Source organism: Cibotium barometz, chromosome 22 (genome assembly GCF_041138505.1).
Source record: "Cibotium barometz isolate CiBa-2024 chromosome 22, ASM4113850v1, whole genome shotgun sequence".
Classification (NCBI taxonomy): Eukaryota; Viridiplantae; Streptophyta; class Polypodiopsida; order Cyatheales; family Cibotiaceae; genus Cibotium; species Cibotium barometz.
Genome location: NC_141067.1, coordinates 1,765,505 through 1,793,431, shown reverse-complemented (window position 1 = coordinate 1,793,431; position 27,927 = coordinate 1,765,505). Strand labels below are relative to the sequence as shown.

The 27,927-nt window shown below is 40.4% G+C and overlaps 1 protein-coding gene across 2 annotated transcripts in view; it reads right to left on the bottom strand.

The window, feature by feature from the left end:
* The window catches only part of LOC147626156 (uncharacterized), a 38,301-nt gene extending 33,170 nt beyond the window's left edge, over positions 1–5,131 (bottom strand). For both annotated transcript variants that reach the window (XM_086816265.1, XM_086816266.1), the window contains exon 1: positions 657–5,131. In XM_086816265.1, coding sequence (XP_086672391.1) covers positions 657–5,058 — 4,402 coding nt within the window. In that variant the 5' untranslated portion in view covers positions 5,059–5,131. The remainder of the gene's footprint in view (positions 1–656) is intronic.
* Positions 5,132–27,927: the final 22,796 nt, after the last annotated feature.

The following is a 27,927-nucleotide window of genomic DNA, read 5'->3' as shown; positions in this document are numbered from 1 at the left end:
CTCTTACACTCTTCCAGTTTCCTCATAGGTTTTTGGAATCGTCTCTCTAAGAGCTTCTGCCCTTGGAAAATTACCCTCTTCCTTTAGTTTCACAAAAGCCTTACGTTGGGCACGTGGTTGGCCATTGAAGGTCAAACAGCGACTTGAGGTCGATGCAGCACTGCCTTTGGGATTGCCCAAAAAGACATTGCAGGTATGGTGAAGGATTCTCCGTTTGTTCATCTCTGAGCCCAGCATACTCTCATACATCACCTGGCAGTAGGGTCGGCTTTACTCTATGAAGAGATGGCACCAACCTTGCACTCCGGCTCTCTCATTTTCAGCTTTCAGCCATTCATCCCTCTTCGGCCCCCCTGCCTACCTGGGACCCTGTAGGCCTAGGTGGGCCACACATGGAAGCTTATCAACGGCATTGCTGCCTGGCACATTTGGCAGGCTAAATGCAGCGAAATCTCTTTTTCCCACTAATAGAATTCCGGAAATCTTCTTGGAGGAGGGGGGCCCCGCGGGGGGGGGGGGGGGGGGGGGGGGGGGGGGGGGGGGGGGGGGAAGGAAAGTCTGAACTAAAATTGATGGGGAAAAAGTGTTTTTTCAAATAACAAAACATTTCAATTGCCCATTCTACAAATAAAAGCTGATGGGATAAAGCAAGATACCCTTTCTGACAGTTGTATGCCACACTGCATGTGTTAGTCTTCTTGATGCCTGATCCTGCAAAGCCTTACTCTTTGTTTCCGTACCATTTCGTACCAGTTGGTTGTTCTTTCTTTTGTAGTAGAGGTCCTGTGTCGCAGCACTGGGATGGGAAGAAGTAACCTGAACTGTCCTGGTCAATCCAGAGGAAACAGGAGGTAAAGAAGCAATAAGCTGGTTTGCTTTGCTCTTTACATAATAAGTTGAGCAAATTTCAGATTTCTTTGGACCAGCACTAGTAGATTGAATACTTGGTAACACTGGCTTGGGCTGAAGAGTTGAGTTCACCACAGAACTATTCACTTCTGAAACAGCCGAGTGAGATCTTGGGTCATCAGCTCCTGTAGTTTTTGAATAAAGTGAACTGGTTAGTTGGCCTTCAGATGTCACAACCGTTGTTGATTTCATCAGCAGATGTGAAGACCCAGCCCCTTGGCCATCTCGAGAAATGTCTAGAGTAAGAGGTGCCACTAATAGCTTGTCACTGTTCACATTCCCCGCAGTGGTCTCATTCAGAGACATCTTTCGGGCCGAAAACACCTGTCTAAATGCGGACTTAGTATTCTTTATTGCATTTCTAAAGCCTGGATAACTACGAGGTGCCCTTACTAGATTAGAGAACCCTTTCCCTGCCACATCTTTCCCAGGGCCATGTGACAGGCCTGTGTTTAACGATGAGGAGATACCTGCAGCAGATGAAACAGGAGCCCTTACTAGACTGTTTCCTTTCCGAACATAAGCGGCCACTTCTGACACTTTCTGGTTTCCCACTTGAGGGAGATGGTTGGTTACAACTGGTTTTGGAATCTTAGATATTGCCTGTGAAGCTGAAAGACCATGACTGTTAGTAGATCTACGCCAAGTGTGTGCACCTGCACGAGCAGGTGTATTCTGGACTCTTCCATGAGGTTGCAGTGTGGCCACAGAGAACTGCTTTGAGGGAGCATAATTAGCTGGCCTGTCTGAGAGGTTAGCTTCCAGTTTCCCTCCATGTCCACGCAGAATGGCATCTGATACACACACTTCCTCTTTGACAGAATCTGTTGCAGGCAAATCAACTTCTCCTGCAACCTTGTGACCTTGCTGTCCAGAAGCCAGATCTGATGAAAATGCTGGCTCCATAACAACATCAAGAGGTGGATCAGCAGTTTCTTCTGCCATCTTGTTAGGTGACCCTGTCATAGCTCCGTCCAGTTCAGGAACCAAATCTCGTGTTGAAAATGCTGCCTTTGTAACAGTATCTAGAGGTGCATCAAATGTTGCTTCTGCCACCTTGTTAGGCAACTCTGCCAGAGCCCCTTGCTGTTCGGAAGCCATATCTGGTATTAAAAAGGCTGGCTTTATCACAATATCAAGAGTTGTATCAACTGTTGCTTGTGCTACCTTGTCAGGTGACCCAGCCATAGCCCCTTGCTGTTCAAAAGCTAAATCTGATGTTGATAATGCCGGCTTTGCAACCATGTCAAAAGGTGCATCAACTGTTGCTTCTGTCACCTTCTTCCATGACCCATCTGTAGCCCCTTGCTGTTCGAAAGTCAAGTCTGGTATTGAAAATGCTCGCTTTGTAATCTTGTCAAGAGGTGCATCAACTGTTGCTTCTGCTAGCTTGTTAGGTACCCCAACCATATGATCAGAAGTCGTCTCTGATGTCGAAAATGCTTGCTTCCGAACCTTGTCAAAAGGGGAATCGACTATCGTTGAAGCCTCTACCTTCTCCTGGCTTACCTTGGCCACTGATGCCTTCAGCGATTTCCCAAAAAGCCGTACTTCCCTCTCTGCTATTGTCTCCATTGATGTATTTCTTAGAATCCCTTCTGTATTTGCCGAAATATCCTCAACACCTGGAGGCAATTTCCTATTTTCAGTGCCAGTATCACTGGCCAATTGAAGCACCGTTGGAACAGGCAAACCAGAAACATTTGCAAGTTCTTTGGGGCTTGGTTGTTTCAAGGTATGGAACAAGGAAGTGTATGACATGCTGTGGGTATCATCACAATTGAGATCACACAAGCTTTGGATGTCACCACTGTCATGTGAAAGTGTAATGGTTGGGCAATGATTGCATTCTGAAAGTGTAAGCATTGATTGCTTACAGGGTTGTGAGTCGAAGGAAAGTGAAGTATTTGACATTACAGGAAGGTATTCTTTCACTTGTCTCCTATCCTTTTCCACTAATGGATCAGACTCCTCTGCATCAAAATTGACCTCTAAGTTCAGAAGTGAAGAATTCATTTCAGCGTGATCCTTTGATTCCAAAATATTCTCCAAAAAAAGCAGTGAACTTCTCTCATGTGCCGGTTCCTCCAACTGTGGCACTAATGTGCTTGAAGGCTGATTGTCAATGCCAGTAATACTCAGAGGCAATTTACCGGCAATGGTGGTCCAGCCTGGATTCTCTGAGGAGGCATGCCAGTGAAGAGGCCTTAGCTCATCTTGCCTAAAGGGTGGCATAGAATGTTGATGTGACTCCAAAAGAAAGGCACAGTTTGCATTAGAAGCTTTGCTTCTGTGATCTGCAGAATTCTGGCATTGCATAGGCAAAGAAACAGGAAGCTTTGGAGAATGCAGAGAATCATCGTTAATTGTCGATATAAGCTTACCCTGCAAATCTGTAAGTACAGTTTGCTCTTGCTTGATTTTCAAATGACAATGTGTATCTTCACCCACATTTTTTTGCAGAGATTTGTCATCGTGCTGCAAAACAACAGAATTGTCAACTTCTTTGCAGCTTGCATGCAATTTCCTAGTCTTCAGCTCAAGGGCAACCTCTTGGTTCTCTTCAAGCCCACTTTGCCTGCTCTTAGGTGAAGCCCCACACACTTTTGCATCACTACCAATCAATCTGACGACTCGTGACTTTACAGTCTTACTACGAGGTGTTGCCTCTACTACCCTTAGTGCCTTCCCGACAGACTTAAAAAGCCTGCTTGCCCGCTGCTTTGGGTTCCATTCACCTATCTCCCGCTCGTCATCAGAAGTCCCACCTGTACTTACTCCAGCTGCAACAGATTTCTTACGCCCACTGGAAACTTCTACATGGTCAGATCTGCCCAGCCATTGATTCCCCACTGACCCTGGTTCATTCTCTCCATTGATGAAATGTGGAACAAAAGGGCTGGGACTGCTAGGATTGTCCCTTGCATTGTGTTCACGGAAGTGAGGCTCCCTGGTTTGCAGATGAGTCTCTAGAGCATCCTTCATTCCAGTAGATTTCTCTTCAGACTCATCTAGTTTTTGAGCCAAGGGAGGGTTAGAAGTCAGGTTCGGTTTAGAAGGCGAGGGGAACCTCCCTTCTGACTGCAAAGTTTTTCTACGCTGGGAGGAATTCTTTTTCTTGCTTGATTTGGAAGGAGAAAAGTAAGGAGAGTCTTGCCTGTCGTGTGGAGACGGAGCTCGGTTGGAGATGGCATGGCCGTGATCCTCCAGTTCCCGAGCAAATCGGCCCAATGAGAGCGCACGCCGCACAAGGGGGGGATCTCGAGAGGCTTCAGGTGTTCTTGGAAGCACAGCCAGACCAGGATCGTAAAACCTTCTGTGCCTTGTAGACCTATCTCTTTCCATGTCAGCCTCCTCATCTCTGCCCCTCTTGCGGATGCCACGCTCCCCCAATCGCTGAGAGCCTCTGGCCAACACAGAATCGTACGAAGCTTCTTCCCTTTCACCACGGCGTCGATTTACTTCCACCGGTGGCGCTTCATAAGGTGCACCCCTCTGGAAGACCGCTCGACCGGGCCGCCTTTCGTCAAGAAACAGTTTTGCAGACAGTGCTGCCGATCTCCTACTGCTGTCCAGTTCCGACATTGATCGCAAATCTTCCCTGGTTTCCCTGTAGTCCCGACCAAATGGACCTTGCCTGCTGTACCGGGAAGCTTCGTCGAGAGCAAGCCTGTTGTCTGTGTTGCGAAACCCCTGCGGGCGTTCCGTCTGAGGCCAGACTGCGTTTTGGTTCCTGGCAGGGTGAGGAACTATTCCGGCATGGTGTGGCGAAAGGTGGCCGTTGACGCGTTGGCGGTAGGCGAGAATGGAAGCGTAATCGCAATGATCGAGGGGAATGGGAGCTCCAGGGGCGGGGCGGGGGGGCAAGAGCGGGAAATGGCGGGAGGAATCCTCCAGAGCGGAGGCAGCAGCGAGGGAAGAAAGGCGATGTTGCAGCGGGGGGCCATGCTGCTGGTGATGATGATGGTAGTGAGAAGATGGGGCAGGCGGAGGGATCTGCTGCTGCTGCGATGACGGTACCGGTGGCGGTGGCGGTGGGGTAACGAACTGGTGATGCTGCGGAGGCGAGAACGCGCGAGATCCTCTACGAGCTTCTCCTCTGCGATGCTGCTGCTGGTTGTGCAGGCGAGACTCCATACCTTCGCTCATGGAACCACCACTCTCTTGCACATGAAATAATTCTCCGTAAACAACTGGATATATATCTTCACTTTTTTGTTAGTGTTGTATTGTCGTCTTATTAATAGGACTAGTATTACACCCGCGCGTTGCTGCTGCCGACCAAGGTTCCAGAAAAGAACTATTCCCTCTCTACAACCATCTCTCTCTCTCTCTCACACACACACACATGCCCTCTCCCTCTCTCTGTTTTGTACACACTCTCAAATGTTGAAACCGTCTCTCTCTCTCTCTCTCTCTCTCTCACATGCACACACATATACACACCTGCTCTCTCTCTCTCTCTCTCACATGCACACACATATACACACCTGCTCTCTCTCTCTCTCTCTCTCTCACACACACACACATGCACACACTCCCTCTCTCTTCTTACACTCTCCCACACATAGAAGCTCTCTCTCTCTCTCTCTCTCTCTCTCTCTCTCTCACGCACACATACACATATGTAAATATATAGTATATACAATATTATGTTTTAGATACATAAACCTATACATAGACACATATACTTATACATATATACATGTATTTAAAAATATAAATACAAACATCGACATAATTTAATTAATTTTGATTAAATTTTAATGTGCGAAGATGAGTGATAAGTTGTGGTCACTTTTAAATATATAGATAGATATATCATACACACATCTAAACACACACACACACACACACACACACACACACACAAACATATATATATATATATATATATATATATATATATATATATACATATGTATGTATGTATATATAAATGTAAATAGAAACACACACACACACATGTATACACACATATACATATATGTTTTCTATTTAATTTATATTTTATTAAAAGATACTTTTTATTCTCTATCTCTCACTCTCTTTCTCTCTCTTTTCACCCTCCCTCATTACATCTCTCTCTCTCTCTCTCTCCAAGTTTGCCCCATCTCACTCTCTCTCTCTCTCACACATTCTACACATAAATGCAGATGTACGCACATGCATGCATATACTCTCTCTCTCTCTCTCTCTCTCTCTCTCTCACACACACACACATACATGTACACACAGCACATACACTAATCTAAACGCACACTCTCTCCTCCCACACAAACTATCTCCTACGTAGAATTTATCTGTCGTCTCTCTCTCTCTCTCTGTCTCTCTCTCTCTCTCACACACACACACACACACACACATGTACACACCACACATACACTAATGAAAACACACACTATCTCCTCCCACACAAACTACCTCCTACATAGAAATTCTCAGCCTCTCTCTCTCTCTCTCTCTCATGCACACACACACACACACTCTCTCTCTCTCTCTCTCTCTCTCTCTCTCTCTCTCTCTCTTCACGCACACTCTCACATAGAAACTCTCTCTCTCTCTCTCTCTCTCTCTCTCTCTCACACACACACACACACACTTAAATAGATTTACACACATATATATAATTTTAATTAATTAAATTTTAGATTAAATTTTAATGGTAGGGATGAGTGGTGAGGTGTGCTCACTCTCAAATAAATGCATCTTACATGTAATCTCTCTCTCTCTCTCTCTCTCTCTCTCACACACACACACACACACATGCACATGCACACTATTTATATATACATGCTTACATACCTATAGATACACATACATACATAATATATATAAGTGTGTGTATCTATAGATATGTAAGCATGTATACAAAGATTTCATTGAAAGATGTGAGATGAGATCTTCTTAGATTCAAATTCAAAATTGCAAGATGTGAGATTTGGCTCCTCCTCACGCTTGCAGGAGGAGTGGTTATTTTGAAATAGTCCCACCTCCTTTGCCCACGTGGAGGGAGGTGGGGTTGTGGTTAATCCTGTATAGATAAGTTTATGGCTCATAACGTTCAAAGCAACTTCTCATAAGGTTCAAAGCAACTTCACAACACCTTGGTGGCATCTCCGGCACCACCACCCCCTTGGAGGCATCTGTTGTGCTCCATGGCAACCGACATGCTGCCGTCGACGCTGGACAACTGTACCGCATTGATGGATCTCTCTCTCTTCTCCAACCACCTGTCCAGGGAGCTACCACCCGCGCTAGGTGATCAACTCTCAACAACAACAGCTTCAAAGGGCAGATCTCGAACGGGCTGCACAATTGCTCAAGGCTGGTGAAGAGAAGAGAAGACACCGATGAGGAGAAAGCTGCATGCCAGCCACGCGCAACGATCAATTCCACAAAAAGCAACTGGTTGTAGCCCGCTTGTTTCAACTCTATTACCCTGATGAAACCTAGCATCATCTTTAGGCACACCTACATATTTTCTTGTAAGCAAGGGAGAGGGGGATGTAGTCTTGTCCACTTATTACTGCCTCTTTGAATTTCAAGGTTTTTTCTTGAATAGACAAGTAATTTTCGTTGTAGTCTTCTTCTTCAACACCTTCCTCAGTATCAACAACAATTGGATTCTAGCAGGGCTGCCTTCGTGACTACCTTCTTCGTTTGATCGATTATTTGCATCATTTTCATCTTCTCTGTTAGCTCCATAGAAATACCTTCTTGCTAGTGTATCCATGTACAAAATTGTTTCTATGTCACAACATTGTGTGAGGTGTGGGATTTTCATCACCTTCCAAATCGATGAAGCTCTTTTTCTACCCATGCCATTGCCTGTTTTTGGTATTATCCATGATGCAGTAGGGTAGTACTTGTCGGCTTGCACCATTCGAAGTTTTCAAGTGTTGCACCAACCTTATTTGGAATCTAATTTTGCAGGAAGATGTATGCACACTCAAAGAGATTCACTGGTGATATGCATACCTTATTTTTATGCCCATGCCATTGCCTGTTTTTGGTATTATCCATGATGCAGTAGGGTAGTACTTGCCGGCTTGCACCATTCGAAGTACAGTGTTTTCAAGTGTTGCACCAACCTTATTTGGAATCTAATTTTGCAGGAAGATGTATGCACACTCAAAGAGATTCACTAGTGATATGCATACCTTATTTTTTAGATCTCCTTGACCATATAGAGCGTATAGCTGACATCCACGACTTATTTCTTCACAAGAAATATTGTAGCAAAAAAATTTAAAGTGGCTTTTGTGGAGATCCTTCATGCAGTATCCAACCATATCTTCAAAAGTATGCATACATATTTGACACAAGCCTCTACACATAACTAATCCTCCTTCATGTTTGAAGAATCCTATTGTATGTATCTTTTTGTGAGTTTGCCAATACTTATTAAAGAGGGCGCAATCATAGAAATGACCATTTGAAAATGGAGATGATTCAATGTTCCACATTTCTCCAATGCAAACATTCCTTTGAGGCACTCCATACGTACAAATTCTTCAAGAGGTCCCCAGTTGGATACATGATATCTCCATTCCCTATGCCTATTGGTAATCAATGCCTCAATAAGATTTGTTTTTTTCGGAGCATGAAATTTCAGGCAATTACTCAAAGAAGGATTCGACTCTGCTGCTTCTTGCCTTTTCTTTCTGTAAGGTTCCCCCCTTCCAAAATAGGGGAAACACTTAAGATAGTCTACTAAGTCTTAGCTTGGAGAAAATTTCCTACTCATCGACACCTTGACCATGTAAAGATTCAAGAATACCATTTGTAGGTAAGACCTAGTCCTATCCCACAGGGGGAGCATGATCTTCTAAAAGTCAAATTACCCATAGGATAATTGATCATAATTTGGGCAACTACTAATCTTCTTGATTCCTAGAGATAACGCTTTTTTCCTCATCCATGCAAGGCACAGCCGCTGGCCTAGTCTCTTAGAATAGAGTTGCTCGAGAACCTATTTATCTAGCATAGGGCTTTCACTTAATCTGTTGGAAAGCTACCTGACTAATCGGGTCCACCCGCCGTCCATAGGATGGTGCCGTCGGAAAATCAGAGAGCCAAGAGTACTATGGATAGCAGAACGCATACTGGCTCGAATCATGTATGCAAATATGCCATCAGCACCCACCATGTGATATCCATCCCGTGCATGGGATGGATAGCCTTGTAAACCTTTGACACTTGGGCCAAAGTTCCTGGGATTGTTATATGTTCTCAAATAGGAAGGGGGGGTGAATATTATAGATCTGGATATACAATGCAAAGCATTGCTTTGCAAGTTAGTGGTTAGAGGTTTCCTTCTAGGCACTGAGCCTTGGAAAAAATTCTTGATGTTTATCATCTTCAGATGTATCCTACCTCATGGTGGTGGAGATTGGATGCTCACTTCACGTTTCATCTTCACTAAGTATTGGGCGACTTCCTCTCTCTTTACGTTTCATCTTTACTAAGATTAGGGCACCTTCCTCTCTTGACGTTTCATCTTTACTAAGTAGAGGGCACTTCATGTTTCATCTTTACTGAGTAGAGGGGCACTTCATGTTTCATCTTTACTTAGTATAGGGCACCTTGTGTTTCATATTTACTAAGTATAGGGTACCTTTCACTTTCTGCTTATAGCTACCATTATCAAAGCCTTGAGCAAAATAAGACCTTTTTTGAGATACAGGCTTCCTAGATATCTAGCCCATTATGTGGAATGACCTCATGAGGTTGGGTGACCTTTGGGTGCATCTAGATATATGCAGTGGCCAAGAGAGGAGAGAGATGTGATGATTATTACTTGGAAGACTTGTAAAAGTCTTCCAAGTAGTAGTCTCTGATCCACATGAAGACTTATAAAAGACATCATGTGGATCAAAGACTTGCATACACCCACATGACCTCAGAAATGGAATCTTAGAGAGGGATCGATCAGATTGATGTAGTTATACCCTCATGTGCAGATTACAATACATTTCACGATCAGCATCATCCTAGGTGGCTCAGTGTTTTCTTTTGGATAGGAGTGCCATTACATGTGTTAGCCTTGTTGGAATAGGATGAGGAGGGAGACCGTGTTAATTATTATATCCAACCAGGATGGAGATCAATGAGATGTGACATGCATGAGATTATTCCAGGCAGCACTACCCTTCACCCCAGTGAGAGTAGTTAGTCGCTCAGGGAAGTAGTGGCATATTGACCCTCCCCCTGGTATTGTGACCCATGGGTATTGGTGCTTATGGTTGCATGGTGTATGTCCTATTAGATATCTTCATTGGGATCCAGTGTGAGTGGGAGAGGATTGATACAACCAATCCACTAATGAAGAGTCAATATTTTTTCAACTATAGTGTCCATACTACAAGGCTCCTTTAACTTAGATAAAGGGCCGCACTACGAGAGTTATAACGTTACCTCGTTGATTCAAAAGAGACTTTGGCACTCATACATATCCCACTTCTTTTAGTTGTCCTTACATGGTGGCCTCCCCATTATTTAGTGGAGAGCTATTTTTGGTGCAGACCCCTCCTCCCCTAGATGCCCGGTAGCTTGTAAGATAGTACAACATTGCATATGGGGGTGTAGATCTCCTCAAAGGATTTTGGGCTTAGCATATATAAGTAGATTGAGGAGAGATACCATACATGTTACTTAGGGTGCTAGAGACGAGGAGGATATACATGAGTTTTGTCCAAAACAAGAAGCCACAACTCATATCTATGAACATGTAAGCATATCAAAAGTTCAGTGATCTTTCATCTCTTAGATTTACAAGTAAAGTATGATTGAAACAAAAACTCAAATTTAACTTCTTCTTTATTGTAAGTGCAATTAATACTTTTAAGCTTAATTTTAATAGTAAGTTTTCTAGATCCATGATTATAACACTCAGTTAATGATATTTTTAGACAGTCCATTTCAATGCATACAAAATGATTACCACCAAACAACACTTTACCAAAATCTATTTTTATAGCTCAGGAATGAACGCTCAGGAATGAAGTACAAGAGTTATTATGCTTACATGAATGATTTCATTTTATCTCGTGTGACCTAAATATAACATGTTAAAACTATGGAAAGGCATATTATGATATGTCCATCAAATGAAGGGGCATGTAAGTATCAAGAAAGGCATTAAGCACTTTCTTGATATGTCCATCAAATGAAGGGGCATGTAAGTATCAAGAAAGGCATTAAGCACTTTTCTCTTAATCCATGATCCACATAAGTGGCACATATTTAAGTGTCCAAAATTAGCAAGTCACAAGGATTAGTATGTAAATAATTGAGCACCAATATCATGTTTAAAATGCCTCAAAATTTCTGAAGCATTTTAATGCATTTAGAAAACTTTGACAAAGTTAGATTCCTAATGAAGATGATTAATAGCTCCTATCAAAAATCATTTGGTTCTTGTGAATTAGACCACTTTCCCCTTTGATGAGCATAAGAAAAGAGCACTTGCTTTTGAGCTTACTAATCTCGAGTATTGCCTTCAAACTTGTTATTTGTTTTGTTGAGCTATCCAGTGCCGATGCCTTTTTTTGCACAACTTGAACATATATTCTACAATATAGAAATGGTGAGTAAAGAATATGAATGTGCCTTTTATAGAGGAAAAACTAAACATTTTATCTCCTTTAATAGATGAAACATTATATATTTTAGCACTCTTACAATGATAATACTTTACTTTTTATAGAATAGCAATTGGATGATTCACAACATAGAATAGCACCTTTGATAGAGGAAACACTAGACATTTTATCACCCTTATGACAATATCACCTCTTGTAGTTTGTCCAGGCTTACTTTTGCGGCATTTTCCATCTAGTTCTCTTTTTGCTTCTACACCCAATCACAAATCTCTTGCATTTCTTCCTCTTTCTCTAGATTCTAGCCCATTCAACCTCTTCCAAGGCTTTCTCCTGCATGGTTTTGCTCAATTTTGTTCTTCTTGAGCCCGATGGTTTTGATTACTTTACTTTCCATATAATAAAAATGTATATGATTCACAACTATCCTGATACTAGATTTAGTGAACTCAAGAATTAGGAAGTTCCTGCCTATGGATCATCCATTTAGAAGAGGAGACAAAGACACTTCAAGTGGTATATTAGAGGGATAAAATGCTTCTTTAATGGTTCCATAGAAGCTCAAGAAAACCCACCTAGAATGGTCCTCAATGATTGATATGAGAGGGCTAATTTTTGAGAGCCTTGATTCCCCTGAAAAGATCAACATGGACTTTTCGCTTTGCCTTTCTAATAGAGATTCTATTTCTGCCCTAGTCTTGCTTTACTTTGCCATGTCTCAACCAGGGCCTTCCCAATATTACCTGGTAAGTCTCAGTGTGGTTTTTAGTGGTTATGACCACCAAGTTGAGATTTTACTCTTTTTTATCTCTTGAATTAGCTGCTTCACCTCCTATAACACAAGTTCTCTGGGGCTCATTTTGGCCTTTGCGATTTTCTTCTTTTTGTCCTTTCTTTTCTTTACTGGTGCCACTGAACTGAAGTGTCCTATGAGGTGTCTCTTAGACCAATACACAATTTGTTCAAGAAAAAACATCAAAAGCTTTCCAAAAACCAAATTTTAAATTTTCTACAAAATCACGTTTTTGGGTAAAACCTACAAATTCATGACCGTGATTTTGCATCATGGTCGTGATTATCTTCCTGAGACTCTCGCTTGCGATTTTGGAATTACAATGCCAAAAATAGTAAACCTTATCTTATCTTGTTCGACTTGATTCTACAGTCACAGTGTACAAACAGATCACGATGTATGAGTGATGTGATTCTATAGTAGTCACAGTGAAAATCAGCGTGATTCTATAGTCCTGGTGTGTATGGATAAATCATTGTATATGGATGATGTGATTTTGTAGTCCACGATGAAAATCGGCATGATTCTACAGTCATGGCATATGGTCGTGAAAACACAAACCTTCAAAATCACGGTGCAAGAACAAGGTCAAAAGAAGATAGATTGAGCCTAAAATAGAAAAGGGGAGTGGGGAGAAGCTTTTTAGAAGCTAGGAGCTTGCACTTTGGCTCAAGAATCCTAACTGTCTAGAAGCTTCCAGAGGCCCTGTTTTGCATAAGTCCAATTTTAGTCATCTAGGGGTCCAAACTGACCACCTCAATGAGTGCTACACTAAATTACCTGCATAATATTAATGCAAGTTTAAGTTTGAACTCTATGAAGGTACCTGAAAGTTATGCATGACTTTCAGATTAAGGGTTCCCGTATGTTAGAAACCTAAGAGAAAAGGGAGCTCCTTAGCCAAGAGACTTACAAGAACAAGATTAAAAGAGGAAAGAATGGCTAGTCTAGGGGGTCAAAACTTCCCCTACACATGTGGATGTTTGATTTAGACCTTGAAGCCAGCCTTAGGTAGCCGCCATTGAGACCTATGCCACACATTAAGGCCTCACACTAAGAAGGTACTTCATACCCGCATTGGACAACATTGTATACATGAGTGCTCCACTAGGTTTTATGAAACCCAAATTATTCAATCTCAAGTCCCTTGCATAACACTAATTCCAACCCAGTCACTTCTCAACCCTCTTTATCCTTTAGTGTGAACAAACTCTTTCCATGCTAAACATTTTAGGAAGGAGGGTCACACATGGGTTAAAAGATATCCTGGGGCCAATGTTATGCCCAACAGCTCAGTGGGCAATAAAGCGCTCAGTCTAACCATATTCCACATCATGAGCACCACCTTAGTACTAAATGTGTGAAGCCATTGCCATTGCCAAGATCAAGAAGTCTAAGCTTCAAAGGATTGTTGGTCTCACTACTGCAAGGTTTGCAGCAGGTTGCGCGAGTTTGAAGGTTACAGAGGTTGCATGTTATAATTTGCTCACAAATAGTAGTTGACAACTAGTGACGTGAAAGCCTTGTGTCAAGAAATTGCTCTATAGTGAACTAGTACTGATTATGGAAGTTATACATTAAACAAAGAGTAATGTTGCCATTCATTATATCTTTGTGTACTCTCTGCTATGTGTTGAATAAGAGTGATGTGTGTGTGTTTTAATAAGCATGTTGTGCACGTGAAAGAGAGTGAGAGAGTTACATAGTGGAGTGAGAGCAGAGTGAGAGTGTGTGGAGTTCTAAAGCAGAGCAATGTCTTGAGTGTCCCCATGACCCCTCTAGAGTTGGTGTGTGAATCCAAAAGCTCTGGTGGGTGGCTACATGCCCCCCATGACATTACGTGACTGGTTTGTTACATCAGACCGTTGTCTTGCCATTCTACTAAGAGGGAAATCTGTGAGAAATACTTGGCGATCCTATTGGGGAAACAACTCTACTGCAACTCCACTGGAAAACATCATACTGGACGGAACTCTACCGCAACACTGAAACACTTCCTGGCGGCTGAGGGAAACCTCTATCGCAACTAAGCCAAAAATCTTTTAGGAAATTGTGACGAAGCGAAAAGTCTCTATTGAGTGGCATTATGTACCTCCAGGCAAAGAAAACGCTGAAAAATAAAGTTATGGTTCTCTCAAACTGATCTTGCTAGGAATAGATTTCTAAAACAAGTCTACGAAGAAACCATAGCATGGAGGGGCTTTTGTGGGCAAGCCACGAAGAACCTTCCACCACACAACCCAACCAACAAAAATGGAGTCAGGCATGCCTTTTGCATGATTGTGAAATTGAGGATGGAGAGAAGTAATGCCGTCCAAGAAACCCTCTAGGAAGCTTGCAGTTGGGAGTGTCTCGCATTTTTCCAACCAGGAAGATAATGTGAAAACTTCTACAACCCCACACGAGCAAGAGGGAGTGTTAGGTTTTAAGCATAATTTGAACCAAGAAAAGAAGTGCCAAGAGCTAGAAGCTATGAAAAGTCAAGGTCCAAAAAGCCCAAGAGGATGGGGCAATAAAACCAAGAAGAACAACCACAACAATAAAACCCGTGAGTGAAAAAGATTCAAGGGAGCCATGGCATCATTAGCCAAAAAAATTCCCAGTGAGATAAAGGGGAAGATGCAGATCTACATGATGTAAGGAGGTTTGAGAAATACTAGAAAGTGGCCAGACCTCAAGACATGGAAGAACCAGAGTTAAGTGAAATCTGCAGAGATGCTTTTATGAACACCTTCAAAGACAGAGCCACGAAGTGGGTGTCAAGATACCAAGATAACCATTTCCAGACTTATGAGGAGGTCATGATTGCTTTTCTAGGGAGACTTCGCAAGATAAAATTTGCAAGTCAACTCTGTGTGATCAAATGAGAGAACTCCGACAAGAAGACATGGATGTAGAGGACTGTGCAACAAAATTGTTGAGCTTGAGGCTGAGAGTGGCGTAATAAACCCAACCCTCAATGCAAATAGTTGTACATTGGTTTGTCCAAGGGCTTAAGCCAGACATCTATGCAGTAGTCAGCACAAAGCAGGCGAAAATGGAAGAGGAGTTCGAGGAATTACTTGAGCTGGCCAAAATGGCAGAAAAAAGAAGCCAAGAAAGGAGACAAAAGAGGAAGCCCAGGAAAAGTGTCACAACTAAGGAGGATGATTCCTAAGCATGAAGATCGTGAATATATGCTCAATGAAACCCAATCTACCCTCTAAACTCTAATTTTTTATTATTTTTATCTTGACTTCAAATAAAAAACTAGCGCATTAGTGGAAATTATCGAAAATCAAGAGTTTTGTTTTATTTTTATGAATTTTTTAAATCGATTAAGCTACCTAGTATGAATGCTAACATGCTAATGTAATCAAATACTATTAACAACCTCCTAGATAACATGCAAAAATTAAACATCTAAGCTCTATGTTAACATATAAAAGAGAGCATAAAGAAAGAGAAATTTACACCATTTCCACATAAATCTCCATCAAATACCACTCTCGTTCGTGGCGCTTCACTATTCAAGAGTGTGAGCAATGGGTGAACCATATATTAAAGAAATACAAATGATAAAGCCAAGAGATTTCTCCCTGACAATGGCACCAAAAATGTTAAGGCTAAGAGATAGCTTCGAGGGAACCACTCATCTCTACTCACCTCAACATGTCATGGGGGGATATTTTTGATGGCTGAGTTTATAACCCTTGAGGTCTCCAAACTCAACACTGCCATGGGTAGCTTACCATTTGCCTTCTCCCACCACGATCACACTGTCACGTTTCACTATCCCTCCTCTCACCTCAAATCACTCACACACACTCACTAACATGCATTAGATAGAAGATTAGAGAGAGGTTTATCAAGGTGGAAAGCTTAATTGTACAATGGGAGAGTGTCCTTACATTATGAGAGAAATTGCCTTATATACATGCCCATAAGTGTTCACACAAAGTTAAGCTATGGTCGAGCATGCGCCCAAAGCTTATATTTGGCCTAATGCTTGTACATTGCTTTATCTCATAATCCAATAATGCATTACACCGCTAGGGAGCACATCCTAGCTCACTACCACATGCTCTTGGAGTAGGAAATGCTATTAATTATCCATTGGACCTTTATGGGCACCAAGTCCAAGTTTGATATTTGGACACCATTTATGGCTTGTTTGTATATGTTTTTGGTGTATCCATCCTTAATATTTGATGTAGATTACTCATGCTTTAGTATATAATTAGAAGTGGTAATCTTGTTAACCATAAAATCACCAAATTAATTTCTTATAAAAGACTCATTAAGAACATAAGTTTGAGATGGAGGGGCAATTCCCTCTGAAAATTACATCCCAACACAAATTTCCTTACCCTTACACAAATAACAATTATAAATTTTAAACTTTTACTAAGAAAATTTTCAATCAAAGTCAATGTTGAAACTAGATAAAATCAAAGTTTGCTTACACCGAGGAGTCGTGATGACAAAACATGGATCAGTAAGTATGTGCTAGAACTTTTTCTTGTGAATGATTGTTAATGTTCTTGTAAGGGTTGAGATGTCTTAAGATGAATGTCAATGCTTGAATTCAAAAATCATAATGTCTTTGAGAGAATTTTCAAACTTTTGCTATTCTTTTGCAAAATTAAGAGTCTAGATGCTTTGATTTTGATTTTGAACTTCAGAAATAATCAACACTTGTTGCCAAATAATCAAAATTAAGAGTCTAGATGCTTTGATTTTGATTTTGAACTTCAGAAATAATCAACACTTGTTGCCAAATATAATAGTCTTATTTTTTCCCCTCGAAATCTATTAAATAAGTCTTTAAGATTTTATGATCTTATCCATACTAAATTGTAGTACTTGAAAAGTTGTGGAACTTTAATGTTCATAATACCTGGCAAATGAATTTGGAAGAAGTTTGGACTTAGAAAAACTATTTTAGGTCATCTTGTTGAAATCCTGGACAACTTCTAGTTCTTCTCTCAAATAAATAATAACATAAATGACGTATTTTATTCCTCTGTAAGTTTTGGTGTTATCAGTCTAGTATAGTATTAAAGACCATGAGAGTAAGTTTACATTCTTAAGTAGCTATCTCTACTTCAACCATGCTTGTTACACGAAATTTGACCTACTAGTGGAATTAAATAATCTTATGGACTTAATATAGTTCTAGAACTTGAGCTTATGACAACATAGTCTTAAACTTGAGAAAATCCGTTACTTGATGAATTTTTGTTCCTAAGCTGTATTGGAAAATATACTTGAGAAAGTAACTTACATAAAAGTTATCCCCACTTGGTCATCACACTTAGTGTATAAACTGCCATTTTTCCCATCTCTTTCACTAGCCACCACCACTAACAAATCAAATAATTATAGATTGTTTTGTCTATAATTTATTTTGATTTGTTTTGCTTCTTCTACACAAATGGCACAATATTTTCTTCTCAAAATCCTCTCGTGACTCTCGTTTTTTGTATAAGAATGCACGAAAAGAATTGAGTTAGTGTTGAACAATAGGATGTCATGGACATTCACCCATGCCTAGAATTTAAAAGAGCTAACAATTAAAAATAGTAAGAGTAAAAAATCCTCTCGTGACTCTCATTTTTTGTATAAGAATGCACGAAGAGAATTGAGTTAGTCTTGAACAATAGGATGTCATGGACATTCACCCATGCCTAGAATTTAAAAGAGATAACAATTAAAAATAGTAAGAGTAAAAAATATTTTTCTTATCTTTTTTTTTTAAATGACAAAAAGCCATAATTTGAATATCAAAAACCACTTAAAATTGTTGAATATCAAAAGCCATAATGTGAAAGGAGATGTGCTGCACATACTCTCAGACAAAACACACACTCGAGCTCAGAGAGTGATAGAGACAATGCGAAAGTTAGGAGTACTCAGTTAGATAATGAGTGAGTGGTATACAACTCTAGTAGCCCTAGCACTAGGCTAACATGGCTAACACACTAAGGGTGTGTTCTCGATGAAAAACCCCTACCATCACATGGTGAAGTCCTCGTGATTAGCTTTGTTTACACCTTAACTTCCTGGAGGCAAAAGACTACCAAACCCCCCCTGAAGTCAATGGCATGAACGGATACATGGTGTAGTAGATTACCTTAGTAAAGGTAATAAGTTCAGAGCTTATTGGAAAACTTCAAACTTCTCCTTGGAAAGGGGCTTGGTAAATCCATCTGCCACATTGGCCTATGTCGGCATGTAGGTTAAGGCTATCTCTCCAGTATGGAGCCTTTCCCTGACATAGTGATAATGCACCTCAATGTGCTTTATTCATGCATGGAAAAATGGATTCCATGCAATTGCTAATGCCCTCTAACTTTCAGTGTAAAGGGTGGTGGTAGACTGCTGTCCGCCGATACCAAGTTCAACCAAAAGACGATGGAGCCAGACTCACTCCACCAGTATAGCTGGGAAGGCTACTCTGTATTCAGCTTCACAACTAGACATGGCTACTGTCGACTGCTTCTTGTTGAGCCATGAGATACATGAGCTACCAAGAAGGAAATAATATCCACTAGTTGACACTCTTGTGTCAGAACATCCTGCCAAGACACTGTCTGTGTAGGCGGACAAGCATAAAGAAGACACATTGTTGTAAAACAATGCATAGTGCTGAGTGCCTTGAAGGTAGCGGAAGACACGCTTCACTGCCAATGTTAAGTGCCTGAACAATGCATAAACCTGCTCAATTGAGACACTGCATACTGAACATCCAGATGGGTATTGCACATATATATAAGGCATCCGACAGCTTGCTCATAGGTGGCTGCATCAAAGGGATCAGAAGAGTCCTCAATTGACAGTTAGAGATCGGGTTCCATAGGAGTAGAAAAATCAGTTTGCAATATGTCATCTAAAATCATTCTAAGAGCTATTGAATGTATCTTCTCTGAGATAACATGATACCCCCCTCACTCGGAACAAACTAGATACCCAAATAATAATGCAAAAGACCCATGTCAAAAACTTCAAATGTATTTTGTAGGTCAGCAACGAATGAAAGCTGCAATGTGCCCTTCGTTAGGGCATGTCACAAGTAGATTATCCATATAAAGGTTGAGAATAAGGAGATGATCCCCTTGTTTGTAGACATAAAGAGTGCTTTCAATGGGGCTATTCTAAAACAGGCAAGAGAGCAAGTATGCATGTATCTTTAGATACCAAGCATGGGGAGCTTGTTTAAGACCATATAATGCTTTGCACAATCGACATACTTGATGCTCTGCACCTTAATGAACAAAGCCACAAGGTTGTGTGACATAAACCTCTTCCTACAAATCACCATTCAGAATTGCAGTTTTGTTATCCAACTGATATGTGCTCCAACCTTTATGCACAGCCAATGCAGCTAGAGTCTGAATGGTCGTCATACATGATGTAGCTGTAAAAGACTCATCATAGTAAATGCCTTCCCTATGGGCATAGCCCTTGGCAACATATAGAGCCTTATACATATCAACAGAGCCGTTAGGCTTCAATTTTAGCTTAAACACCCACTTGGTGCCTATAGCATGCTTGCCCAGCAAGCAGATCCCATGTATCATTTTTGGCAATGGAGTCCAACTTTAAATGAATGGCTGAAACCCAATCGTCATCCTTTAAGGCATCGAAGTGAGAAAGTGGTTCCTCATTCAGTGTGGTAGCAACAAGGGTTGTGTCTACAAAACGAGATGCATGTCTAGAGGCAGCTCGTGGTGACTGTCATGGGGCAAAGGTTTAGGCAGCTTGTTGTCACACAAGGTAGCTCTCGGGCCAGCGCAGACTCTGTTGAGAATCATGAATACATGCATCCTCTTTAAGTAATGCATCACCCATTACGTCCAAATTAAAGGGTTTCTTATCCAGAGCAATAGGGATATTGTTGAACTACTAAATGTGTAAATGGACTATAGCAAGCTAGAGGCTGAGTCGGGCTAGAGAAGTCAGCACTAGTACCAAATAAAGGTAGCAATGTATCAAATACATCTGGAGCATCAAGGATAGCTATAGCCGATAGGAAAGCATAGGTTTAGATGCATATTCATCAAAGATGACATCTCTGGATATAATCAGCTTCCGACTGGATGGAACATATAGTCGATATCCTTTGCTCTCACAGCTATACCCCACAAAGATACACTTTAAAGCCTTTGCTTTAAGCTTATATCTTTGTTGTGCTGGTATATGCACATAAGTCAAATAGCCGAAAACATGCATATGAGTAATAATTGGAATTCTGCCATTCTAAGCTTCATAAGCTATCATAGATTTCAAAGCCTTAATCGGACAACAATTCAATACGTAATTGGCACACATGACCGCTTCAAGCCAAAATCTAGAAGGTAGATCCTTGCTTTTGAGCATACATTTGGCCATTTCAATGAGTGTCTAATTTCGACGTTCAGCAACACCATTCTGTTGTGGTGTATAAGAAGTAGTACACTAATGAGAAATGCCATGGGACAGCATGAAAGTAGTAAACTCATTTGACAAATATCCCCCCCCCCTCTATCGGTACGCAATGTCAATAGCTTATAATTGCAAGCGTTTTCAACAAGATGAAGAAACTAACATAAAGTTGAAAAAACATCCGACTTGACTTTTAGACCATACACCCAACAGAAGCGTGTGTAGTCATCAATGAAAGTCATGAAGTATAGATGTCCGCCAAAAGAGGGAGCCCGCATAGGACCACAAGATCACTGTGCACTAGCTGCAATGGGCAAGTAGCATGGATAGTGCCATCTTTTGGAAAGGACTTACGATGCCTCTTTCCCAGTATACATCCCTTGCATACATGCTTGTGGGGGAGCTTCATAGGTGACAGCTCATGAACCATAGCTTAACATTGTAACCACAGAAGAGATGAAAAATGCAAGTAACCAAATTAAGCATGCCAAAGCTCAGTGTCATGCTAAATCTCTGGTGGCATGGAAAAAATCAAGGAATCTACATGAGAATGAGTACTCGTGTCATACATGTCAAGCCTATACAAGCCATTGCGTAATGTACCGGACAAAAGAAGGGAGTTGGAATCAGTTCTATTGTGATAAATGGAACAACAAGGATCATAAAACTAGATCTTTAGGCTAGATTTAGCAAGTGTTGAGACATAAATGAGATTCTTGTGGATTCCGAGTACTTACAAGGTGTCAGCAAGAGTATAAGGATCCCCAGAGCATGAAGTCAATTCCACATTGCCAATGCCTTTGATGGCATAGGATACATCGTTAACACTCAAAATTGTTCCACCTGACATAGCATCTCTCAAGGTAGTAAAATAGCTGCTTGCATGAAGTAATGTGCTTAGTGGCATTCAAATCAAAGTACCAGTCAACATCTGACAAGGACAGACAAGAGACATGTAGATCATTGCATGTTACTATCAATGCATAGCCATCATGTGTAAAATTTGCTTCCTCTACATTGTCACTTGTAGTGGGGCAACAAGACCTTGCTGCTTCTTTGCCTTCTCACTCTCCTTCCGCTTTCGACAGTCCTCTAAAACATGACTAGGTTTTTAATAGTGAATTCATTTCTTCTTTTCAGCTATCTCCTCTTTGGGATTAGGGTTATTTGACTAGGCTAGTGCTTTTCCCTTAAGCTTAACATGAGATGGAGCCCCACATTAGCCTTTGTTACGATGGGAGGTGCCTAATTGGAAGCAACCATATTGTTCCTATTAGAACAAGACTACTCTTCTTAAAGTAAGAGAGCCACCAACTCATCAAAGTTATACAACTCTGAATTGCTCTTTATTAGGAGGCGAAGCGTGTTAGCAAATCCCTAATATAATTCAGGAAGGCCATTGAGAACAGTAGAGACAAGAGAACTGTCTAGAATAACCTCATCAATATTGATTAACTATTCCCTTAGATCCTTTGACACGGGTCAAAAATGCATCCATAGATTCATCCTTGTCAGATGCTCCAAGTTAAGCTTTTTCCACCAGAGATAGCCAACTCGGGCTTCATTTATGAATCTGATATAGAGAGGCAAGAACATCCCATGCACTCTTAGTAGATGTACATGATGAGATGTCAGGAGAATAATCAGCAAGTCGAAAGCTAAGTCTGACTCAGAATCAACAGGTTAGATTCTACAAGTTAGTAGATGAGGCCATAAACCTTAGCTCTGATACTAATGTTGGATGAGAGAGAAGATGCTCTGCATATGCACTCACACAAACACACATGCACACACAGTCGAATTGAGCTTGTAGAACGAGAAAGACACCAGAAGCTAAGCTAGAAACTACGATGATAATGATAAGAAATGAGTGGAATACAAGAGTACTAATAAAAGCCCTAGCCTTAGGGCTGATGTGTGTAGGGCTGTTCACACTAGGGACTTACAGGTTAACTAGCTAAACTAACAATATACTTGTATATATGGGTCGAGATAAGAATTAGATACCCACTTAAGTTGGGTAGCCAGGCAAAGTCCTCTTGTATATATACAACTTTTGATAATGTGAATGAGGAAATTCTATCAATTCTCAAGTGCAAATATTTCTTTTCTCTTGAGCTCTTGCCTTCTTGATTATTTGATTATAATGTGTATGCTTATGTGTGTTGATGGTGTGTATGGAGTGTGCACGCTTGCTTACTTGAGTGAGAGAGTGATTAAATATGATTATAAAAGAGGGTAGTTCAAGCTTCATAGCTTAACCATTGTCTTTTTGAAGGATTGATTAGTTGATTAGAGAGTAGAGGAAGGGCTTAAACAAGAGGGATTAACACACCTCTTGGATTCTTTAGCCTCTCCAAAGGGGCTTCCATGATCCAAGACAAGTGGTTTAACCAATAATACTATGATTCCTTGCTGGAGAGCAAGAAAGTTATGACATGAATATAACACCACAACTACCTACATGTGCTTCTCTACCTGAAGAACATTCTCTTCAAGATACACTAAACCTTGACTCTAAAATCATTCTCGAGCCTATAGTAGCAGGTGAAGCCTCAACATCTTTATCTACTAGTTTTTGTGAAGGCAAATTGTCCACTCTCATATTAGCTCTATCATTTTGTTCCCAAGCCAATCTAATTCACAAGAATAATTTAAAAGATCCCGTGTCCAATGTTTTGTGTGTGCATCGGCTAGCTAGACTCTTGACCTATGTAGCCTCTAATGTTTTTTTATTTGGCTAATTTAAATGGAGAAAAAAGGTCATTAAAAGGGAATATTCTTGGGGATTTTGGATAAGATTCTCACTCTTGTTACTTATGGTGATTGCCTAAAAAGTGATCAATAGAGACTCTTAGTGGGTGGATGGTCACCAAAATATGGATTTACAAAGGGAGTATTTATACATTCTATATAAAAATTGGGAAATAAGAAGACTTAAATAACATGAGACATGTATGGGAAAATTCCTTAGTAGCCTTCCCTTGCTCATCAGTTTTTGTTAAAATTATGGGGAAGAGGAAATATGACACAACAACTAGCAAATCAAAGATGAATAAACAAGTTAAAACGAAATAGCATTATTTTATATTATTGAATGAGATGAGGTATAACTAAGAGTGGGAATGCATGAATTCTAACTCTAATGCGGATGGGCTAATCCCCAAACCCTATCCTAAATTCTAAGGAGATCAATCAGCTCTGATATGACAATCCATACAAGTGTTGTGAGTGTTAGGCTTAGGCTACACACTCTAGTGTTAGGGTTGTAGTGGCTTCGTGTTCCCTGCTCAGAGCTGCATACAAGATGGGCTTGTATAATGATCCAAGTAGGTGATCAGCTCATTTCTAGATGGTAGATAGACTCCTTGTGATATGGGTAATAACTTCTCTTTAGGCTCCAAGTTGTGATTGAACCTCCATCTCCATGAATCTAGCCACCACTAGTATAGATAGGTAGGTGTAATTCAGAATTTTGCAGTTTCCAACCAGCCATATTGCGGGATGAATATCTTCACCTAAAAATAGAATTTGGAAAATCCCAAGAGTGAAGTGGCAGTACACATAAAGATAAACATTTCATCTTTTTACACCTCTAAAGGTTAACCTGTTAGATCTTCAGATATCAGCTTTGCAAAACCGCCTCCTGAGAAGACTCTAACCTGAAATTTATCCTTTGATGTAGGTGCACTTTTACACCAATCGTGCACACATGTCATGTGCCATCCAAAACATGTATGTTCCCATGACCTTAGTCAAAAGCATCTTTCCTAAGGCTTTGCATGACTTAGTAAAGAGATGGTGTGAACTTGCATATTTCAACACCTTTCCTCAAGATTAGCAACATCTCTAAATGAACCTACAAAATGAAAATTTCCAAAAATCTAAAACATGTTTTATTATGGAAGACTATTGAGCTTCCCCTTGCTTCAAGTATGGAAAAACTATGGAGCCTTCCCTTACTCCTCAAACACCTTTCCTTAAGAGAAGCTTCATCATACTAAGACTTTCTCTATGCTTGAAAAATAGCTCTTTGCCTAAAGCTTTAGTAAAGTTATCTATAGCATTCTCTTTTGTAATGTAATGCTGTAATACTATGTCACTCAAGTGTTTCTTTTCCATGATGAAATGCTCTCTCACTTCAATATTCTTGGTTCTTTGATGCATTATTGGATTTTTGGCTAAGGCTTCAGTTGATATGTTATCACAAAGAATAGGAGTAGGACCATCAACTCCATAAAGACCAAGTTCCTGCAAACATCTTTTCAACCATATAGCTTCACATGCGAAGGTGGTTAAAGCTTTGTATAGCCTCTATAGGTGAAAGGTTGACCATATTTTTCTTCTTAGAGCGCCATGAAATAGCTCCTGCACCAATGAATAATGCATTTCCACTAATGCTTCTTCTATCCGTCAAACTTGGTGCATAGTCAAAATCACTAAATCCATGTAGACTTAGCGTGTCACCTACATATAAGATATCCCAATGTTGAGTGCCTTTCAAGTATAAGATATCCCAATGTTGAGTGCCTTTCAAGTACATGAGCACTCTTTTGGTTGCACTCCAATGAGATACTTTGGGGTTTTGCATAAACTGAGCAAGACTATTGACTGCAAAACAAATTTCAAGCCAAGTGATAGTCAAGTAAATCAGAGAACTAATAAGTTGCCTGTACTTTGGGGTTTTGCATAAATTGAGCAAGACTATCGACTGCAAAACAAATTTCAAGCCAAGTGATAGTCAAGTAAATCAGAGAACTAATAAGTTGCCTCTACAAAGTAGTATCACAAGGGTGGCCTATTTCATCCTTTGTTAGTTTCAAATTTGATTCCATTGGCATAGAAATCGGCTTTAAATTCTCCATACCAAACTTCTTGAAGCTGAAAGTACTTTTGCTGAGAAATTAAGATACCACCTTCTTTAGTCCTTGCTACCTCAATCCCAATGATATAATACAAATATTCCAAGTCCTTCATCTCAAACTCGGTTGAGAGTTTGGATCCACGATTGCATTATTTCTACCTATGAAGATTATATCATCAACATAAAGAAGAACAAGAACATTATCCTTGCCTTTGATCATGTAGTAGAGAGTGTAATCAGCATTACTCTTGTTGAAACCTTGACTTTTGAGATGCTCATCAATCCGGCCATACCACGCTCTTAGAGCTTGCTTCAAACCATACAAGCTCTTCTTGATCTTACATACAAGATTCTCTTTACCTTCTTTTACATAACCTTTGGGCTGCTTCATGTAGACTTCTTCTTTGAGCTTACCATTGAGAAAAGAATTATTCACATCCATTTGCCATAACTTCCATTTGTGAATAGAAGCTAAAGAGAGTAGTAACTTGATGGATTTCATCTTGGCTACCAATGCAAAGGTCTCTTCATAATCAGCTCCCTACTTTTGACCAAAACCTCTAGCCCCACGAGTCTTGCTTTATACCTGTCTATCTTCCCTTCCTTTGTTGTACTTCACCTTGTAAATCCATTTGCATCCTATTGCTTTCTTGTCGGGTGGAAGCTCACACAAATCCTAAGTGTTATTCTTGTGCACAGCACTCATTTCTTTATCCATTGCATCTTTTCGTTCCTTCTTATCACAAGCATCTTCATAGAAAATGGGCTCATTATGCTGCACGAGTGATGTTAAGAAAGCCTAATCGGTTTGTTAAAAAATTGAATTGTTACCTCATTGATGTGTTAATCTTTGGGGTTGGCTTCTTTCTCTTGTAGACCTCTTGAGGGCTGCTTGGTGGGTATCATGTTCTTCCTCTAATTATTTAATGGTGTATTCCAAAGGCGCTATCTCTCCTTTGAGGGTAGTTGATGAAGGGGTGTTTGCATCTGATTGGATGAGTTGATTTCCAGCTTGTATTCTCATTGAAATCACATCCCTTGATACAAATGTTTCCTTCTTGATTGGATCATAGAGTTTATAAGCCTTATGCTCACTACTATAACCAACAAACACACACTTTCTTGACTTACCACATCAAACTTCTTCCTATGTGTATTTGGAATATAAGAAAACGCTAGGCAGCCAAATATTCTAAGATGATGTACCTTAGGCTTGAGTCCATGAGAAGCTTTATATGGGGTGATTCTCTGTAGTGCTTCGATTGGGGACTTGTTCATCAAGTAACATGAGGTGTTGATAGCTTCAACCCAATAGGTATTGGAGAGGTTCTTCTCCTTTAGCATATGTAATTCTATGTAGGAAGAGAGAGAGAGAGAGAGAGAGAGAGAGAGAGAGAGAGAGAGAGAGAGAGAGAGAGAGAGAGAGAGAGAGATTTTGCTCAGAGACCTATTCAAGATTCAGGCAAGTCAGCATTGTTTACATGTCAGAAAGTGAACGAGATGAAGCCCTATGGGAGCCTTGTGGAAGAACCCAAAGAGGAAGAATTTGAGAAGGAGGCATACCCAAGATAGCCGTGAGATGTCCAGTGTGGAGGTTGGGTGGACGGGCATTGGAGAAATTTCTACATTGGCTGGATTTTTGTTTGGTGAATATCTCTCTAGATTTGCATAATTTTATTAGTGATTATTATTATTATTTAGATGGATCAAAATTAGAAACGATTATAGTCATCGGATAAATCTCTTCTTTCTCACTCATGAAGCAATATGTAATCTGTTAGATTTGGTCGTGTTGTGATTTCGAAATATTTCAGAAATATTGTTAATTTTTATGATTAATTAAATGGGATAGAATTAGGGGTATGCTACATGGAGTCAGCTATTGGAATTAGTTATATTAAAGCTATTGGAATTAGCTATATTAAAGCTGATGCCGTAGATTGAAGATAGCACTGAACTTGAGCAATCTGCACTTGGAGAGAGAGCTCAAAAATTCTATGGCACAAACTATGCAACATGGAAGCTAAAGATGGAGTCATTATATTCTTCCAAGATTGTTGGGAGATGGTTTCTATAGAGAGATCAACTGATCTAAGTGTCGAAGACCTAGCAAAATGGGACAAGGAGGCCATGTTTGCGGTCCACATGATAAAGCTAAGTGTGAAGGATGACATCCTCAGCCATTTGATGGATGTGAAGACTCCCAAAGAAGCTTAGGATAATTTGAAGAAGGTGTACGACTAAAAGCACTTCAAAGCAAATTTCCTTTAGAGCTGAACTCACAAATGAAACAAGGAAGCCCAATGAGAATGCTATGGACTTCATCAAGTAGGTGAAAGATCTACATCAAT